The sequence below is a fragment of the Crinia signifera genome, chromosome 4 (assembly GCF_055691185.1).
Source record: "Crinia signifera chromosome 4, ASM5569118v1, whole genome shotgun sequence".
NCBI lineage: Eukaryota > Metazoa > Chordata > Amphibia > Anura > Myobatrachidae > Crinia > Crinia signifera.
The window spans coordinates 23,356,610-23,363,322 of NC_139220.1; the positions used below are offsets into that span (position 1 = coordinate 23,356,610).

General features: G+C 31.9%; 1 protein-coding gene across 2 annotated transcripts in view; it reads left to right on the forward strand.

Moving 5' to 3' along the window:
- GABRA1 (gamma-aminobutyric acid type A receptor subunit alpha1) overlaps nucleotides 1-4,904 on the forward strand; it is a 140,000-nt gene extending 135,096 nt beyond the window's left edge. For both annotated transcript variants that reach the window (XM_083181408.1, XM_083181409.1), the window contains exon 10: nucleotides 1,203-4,904. In XM_083181408.1, coding sequence (XP_083037534.1) covers nucleotides 1,203-1,508 — 306 coding nt within the window. In that variant the 3' untranslated portion in view covers nucleotides 1,509-4,904. The remainder of the gene's footprint in view (nucleotides 1-1,202) is intronic.
- The last annotated feature ends 1,809 nt before the right edge of the window (nucleotides 4,905-6,713 follow it).

A 6,713-nucleotide genomic window follows, 5' to 3' on the forward strand; every position in this document is an offset into this window, starting at 1 on the left:
CGTGAGATTGAGTCGTGGTTTGTGTTTGTCTGGTCTAAATTGCTCTAAGTCATGTGTTACCAAAGTTTCGAAAGTATCAATAAGGTGTCCTTTCATGTATTGTGGATCAAAATGTGATTTTGGGTGTAGTTGTGTATATTTGTATGGATCTGAGTCTTGTTCTTTTTTGCTGGTGTGGTGTTGCTTTGTGGTAATACTTTTATAACTTCCTGGTGAATTTGTGTAAATCTATGTATGTCTCGAATTTGTTTAAACTTACTGTGGGTGCGAATTTCAACCCTTTAATGAGTAGGGTTGTGTATCTCTTTTTCTAATGTTATGTTGCTAAGGTTAAAGATTCCTGTTTGGTCTGGTTCTCCTGTTGGTGTGTTGTTCTTGTTGCGTTTTTGGTTTTGTTTACATGAACCACCTCCTCTACACCCTCTTCTAGTATTTCTAAAGTGTCTTTGTTGTCTTGTTTGGTGTGTGTAATTGTTCTTCTGTCTAGTGTATATATAGGCCTACCTACTCACCTCTATGAGGTGAAGTACCACCAGTGACCACTAGAGGCCACTAGGTGTACCAAATTACTCCATTGTATGCTAAAAGATGTCATAACAAAAAGCTAGTGAAAGCTATTTTTTAGGGGACACTGATTTCAAAATTGCTGGTTATGGAGAGAGGGATCTGTGAATACAAAGATTGGAGGTAGGAGCAAATAGGGACCGGGGGTGGGGTGGAAAGTGTGTGGTCTAAAAACTGTCACCACTCAAAGTGAAAGTTAAAAACTGTCACAGCTCAAAGTGAAAGTACATCTCAGAAGCCGTCATTGTGACAGAATTTTAACTAGAATTTGATCATTTTCCTTAAATTGCCATTTGAGTATTCGCTGTACCTTTTTCTGCTTTGCAATCATTTACTTGGGCAGATTGAGTCCTGTGGAAGTGTCTATTTTAGTGAATAATACTGATCCTATCACTTATTGCTTCAATAAAAATATATATATATATATATTTTTAAGAGCGATAACAATGGCATTCTCTAACACTTTTTAAAAATGCATCCATAAACATTGCATTTACTCTTCCCCTATAACATTCCCTTGTTCATTCAGAGGCACCTGGTATGTCCAGCTGACTCTCTACATCCACAGATATTTTAAATTGTTTAACATTATTCATCTGAATTGTTTGTTGATATTAATGCATTTTCTTATTATCTAGCCGAAAAAGGTGAAGGATCCTCTAATAAAGAAGAATAACACATACGCATCAGCAACAGCAAACTACCCACCGATAGCTCGAGACCCTGGCCTGGCAACCATTGCAAAAAGTGCAACCATAGAACCAAAAGATATTGAATCAAAACCAAAGCCTGCAGAACCCAAGAAAACATTCAACAGTGTCAGCAAAATTGACCGGTTATCAAGAATAGCATTTCCATTACTTTTCGGGATCTTTAATTTAGTCTACTGGGCAACATATCTAAATCGGGAGCCCGCTATCAAACCGTCAGCACCACCTCAATAACCTATCAACTCATACAGTATGTCCATGTTCTGTCTTTTGCACTGGGAATTGCTTCCAGTATCTAAAATGGAATAATTCCTGTTTGCCATATTGCCTCTGTCTTAAGGAAATTGAAGGTTTGCTAGTTAAAAAACAAACAAAGCAGAGGAGGTCAATGCTTGATGCCACGGTTCAGATATGTCAGGTGTACAGTACAAGAGGTATCTGCGAATCCTGTTTCTTAAACTGAAAATGTGACACTCGGTCTCAAGATTTATCAAATAGCATGTTGGTGAAATACCTAGCAGTTAGAGATGTGTCCTAATAACCATATCTTCAATTTATAGTTTGCAGGTATTTGTTTTAAATAGGTAATTACAGTAATATACTGTAAATACAGGTACTCCATGTGGTAGTTGAACCCTACTGTATGGCCATAAACACTATTTACTGTAGGTTGAAAGCAAATGTTTATTATAGACTAGTTAAGAGGTGGAAGAATTTCTGCACTGTATTAGCTGTACCATCATGCTCAACCATCTCTAATCTGGAAGAGGTGAACATTATCAACCCTTGCTATAAGTATTAGGCAATGTTTCATTAATTATAATGCTTCTAAAAACATAGTCACAAAACCATCAAAAAAGCAAAAAAAGCAAAAAAATAAAAATAAAAACAAAAAGCTGTTCAAATAGAAGCATTCCCTTTGCAAAACAACTTTCACCTATATTTTTTCCCTTTTAGGAATATTTATTACAAGATGTTATGTTTGGTATAGTCAAAATAGTAAAAATCGGCACTGTTTAAAGACTAGGCCACCATTGTAGTGTGTGCGAGATACAGTATGACACAGAAACTAAAACTGCTTCATCCTAAACTCTTCAAGTTCTACAGCTAAGATCATCACACAATACAGTTACAGTACCTACAGTATTATGTCTGTGAATAATATATATATATATATATATATATATATATATATATATACACACATTTGATATTTTTTTGTACCCCAATCTGCCAATTTATTTTTATTTTATAATAGTACAAATGAATGGTCATTTATGGCAAGAATGTAATGAGTAGGGCAATTAAAAATAGTTCTTCCTTAAAGTTGACAGGCCGGATGAATCGCATATTAGTAGTATGCAGGTATATACAGTTGGAATATCCTTATAACAGATTCTGATCACAATGAATGTTTTAGTGGTTTAGCCACAGTGCCCAATGGGTAAATTCTCCTTAATGTGCGTGATCATTCAATGTACTCACATTGCCCATAGAGATGAACCTAAAGAACTGTAGAAAGATCTTCTCTTTTTGTATTATATTACTACTATAATACTACTGTATTATTATGTATTGTTCTTTACAAACTCTAGCTCTGTATAGTTTGTCATATAACTTGGAGAATGCAAAATAAAGATTTTGATTGACTGAGGGTGAATAAATAAATATTAGGCAGTAACAGGTATTGGGTTGAATTAAGCCATTATGCTTTTGCTCATAATGTAGCATAACAACTACAACATAACTATTTATTAGGCTGCATATATAAAGTTTGCTTATTGTAATGATTATGAACTTTGAATGGTAGTAAAAAGCTGCTAAAAATTACCAGACTAATAGTAGCATTTATATTATTTATTAATTTGAAAAATCTGATATTCTTCTTCTTCCTTAAAATCAAAAAACTACTGGTGCTTTAGAAATAGTGCAAAATGTAAATCCACTAATTTATAATCATTTTATTAGAATGGTTATTTTTAAATACCTAGTTTTACAGAGGGTAATACTGGTGAAAGCAGTTACTTAGGAAAGGATCATTTATTGATTTGTAAATTTCATTGCCCAAAATTCCTTGCAATAGTCACTCAAAATTAAAAAATTTCCTAGAAATGTGCATGTACTGTAAATGATTATGTGGTTTCAGTTGTAGGTAAAACTTCAATGTTTATGACATAAATGCTCTCCTGTAAAAATGTCACACACACACTTAGTAATCACAATATATTAAACAAATACCGGTATATGTATGTATAAGTTATTGCATCAAATGTTTTTCTTTATAAGGAAAACTTCTAATTCATTTGTGGATATGTTTGTGTTTTAGAAATCTAGCACTCATTTTAGCAAAATTTAAAAATATTATAAACAAAAGTTTAAGTTACAAATCTAAGATGACATATAAAACACAACCCATTAGCTATTGTATATATTATCTTTCTTATTTACCATTTAAAATTCTTAAAATAAATAAATTATAAGGAAATTCTAAATTTAGATAAAATTTCTCTATACAGCATATATCAACAAGAAATATAATGATTCAAATTATAATAATAATAATAATAATAATAATAATAATAATAATAAGAAAAAATAATATTTGATATATGAATCTATGTTAAGTTTGTGGCTTTACATTTAATTACCTATCTATTCCCATGTCACAAAAAAATCAGTATTGTTACATATGAATATAAAAAACCTTCTTTTATATAATGTGAATAAAGTGTAGATAATTATGAAATAGGAAATGTATAATAGAGTTAAATATTTAAATTATGTAATTAAAACTTTTACGTCCCCAAATATACATTTATGCACTTTACCTAAATTATACATTTTTATGTGCAATACAATGCATTTAATGATTCAATTTTATGTGCAATGCAACACATTTTTAAGATTTAAAGGCACATTTTTCCATGCATTAATATCATTTGACGAGTACTGTAAATTTAGAATGGAAATTATTAATATGTAATAATTAAAGTTTACATTAATTTATGGGCACTTCATATATTTGCATTAGCAAGTAAAAATGTGTATTACATATGGAATGTGTGATACTATTTATCATGCCAATATTAAACAACTTCTACTTCTGTTGCTAATGATAATACTCATTATCAAAATAATAAAAATAATTGTTTCAGTTTTTCCTATCATTCTGACAAAATAACAGAATTTTACATTATAAATCAATTAGAATTTTACTTTTAACTTCAAGTCTAAAATGGTATACTTGCTGTATATAAAAATTCTATAGAATAGTGTCAAAATTACCTATGATACTGAATATTATTTCTAATCTTTAAAAAAAAATATTTGTTACAATTTGTAGCACAAATGAAATGTTATATTCTTCTTATTTTATGTTAAGTTTTTTTGATTTAACATATTTCTTTATACACTACAAACATATTTTAAAAATAGGTCCATAATCATAATTTCAGCATAAAATAACCATTCAATGCACACCAAAATACATTGCAGTATGTATGACTAGATGATTATTTGATTTTCAATAATATACTTTTACAAAAATATTGAATGTAATATGTATGAATAAAATACTTTAGATTAAGTGGTAAAGGGTTTTTAAAATTAATAAATCATATTTATGCAGCATGAGATTGTAGATGTTTTACATATATTATTTAATATATATGTAACAGAATTGTATTTCTTTTGAGGGTTACAATATATATTATATAATAATTTTGAACATATGGTATAATGCATTTTACTGGGCCAAATGATGCTAAGTTTATTATGAAAGATATTGAGTAAAAACTAATTTATGATGAAATTTAATAGGATGAGAGTTTCCGAAAGTGAGAGATTTGGTAAGAAATATCCAGGTTTTTAAAGCGGCAATCAGTTATAATTCAAAATCAAACTGGTTTTGCGGTGTAATAATTGCCGCTTTAAAAAGCTGGCTATTTCTTACCAAATCTCTCACTTTCTGAATATCTCATTCTATTAAATTTCCCCCATGGAGTCAAAAAAGAAATTAGTGAGTCTGCTGCAAGCAACACTAAAGGTTACCTAACTATAGCCTAATAAATGTATCATTAAAGTCAGAAACACTAATTCTCCCTATACAATACATTGGGAATTGGCCCGGGTACACAGACACTTAATTGGGTAACGTTCATCTTACTCATTAGAAACCATTCCCTATCTAGATGTAGACAATAAATTTAAAGTAATTTAAATCTGTGTATTTTTCAACATGTCATAAGTGGATAATTTTCTCAAATGTGTTGTATGTAAGGGTCAATACATGTGCACTGTCATCCAAGACATTCTGGGGGTGATTCTAATTAACTCAGTAAGTGCCCCCATCTACACATGTTGGAAAAACTCCAACCATGGGGGCAGGGGCCGAATTTGATTCACTAAGAGTGAACCAGAATCGGACCCTATATTTGTAGAAATAGATTGACCAGTAGCCAAATTTATAGGAATGTACCATGAAAAGCTTGCTTATCAATTTTCTTATTAATGCCATTTACACAGTTCTTTATCAAGAGTTAAAGGACTATCAAGGGAATTTAGGAGTCCAAAAGACTAGCCCAGTGCATTAAGTGCCTAAGGTTAACTTTAAAATGTAATAGGTATTATATTATATTAGCAAAGAAACATTGCATAGGAAATAGAAACAAAACTCATAAAATGATCAAAAAGTTATTACATTGAAAATACAATTAGTTACTAACAGATGTGTCTTGCTGCAGGTCTACTGCCTAGGGAGGGTCAAGCTGCCTATAGCAGCTTGCTGTAGTGCAGTGATAGGGAACCTTTGGTCCTCCATCTGTTGTTAAAATACACATCCCAGCATGCCCTGAAAAAGTTTTAACATGGCCAAATAGCAAAACTATAGCAGGGCATGCTGGGATGTGTAATTCAGTAACAGCTGCTCTAGTGGGTTTGCAATGTTTATGCACCTCAGCTTGGCTCCCATCAAAGTGAATGGCTGGTGACAGGGAATAAAGTGAGGGGGGACAAGGTGAAACTGAGTTCCAACACCTCTAATGATGAGGTGGAAATAATTCAACCTCCACCATGGAGCATTATAGATTGCAGATGGATAACAAAACCCTACCACTGGCCCTAGCTCTGCCTAATGGGGGAGGGGAAATAGGTGGCAGAGAGAAATGAGTTCCACCACCTTTCTAGGACCACTTTAAGCTCTGGTTGGCAGTTATAAGCATATGCATGAAAGGCAATGTGAGGAGTTGGGTGGAGTCAAAACATAGCTTGCTAAATTTGAAGACAGTGTGTTTTAGAGTTCTTCCTTGCAGTTTCCAACTGTCATATTCTGACAAATGGAATTTCTAGAGTTTGAAACATCTACATTTCTCATGGGTCTACCATTTCTTTCTATATGCTCACTGTTAAGAAAACAAAATTAGGGCTTGTGTCTTTGTCTGA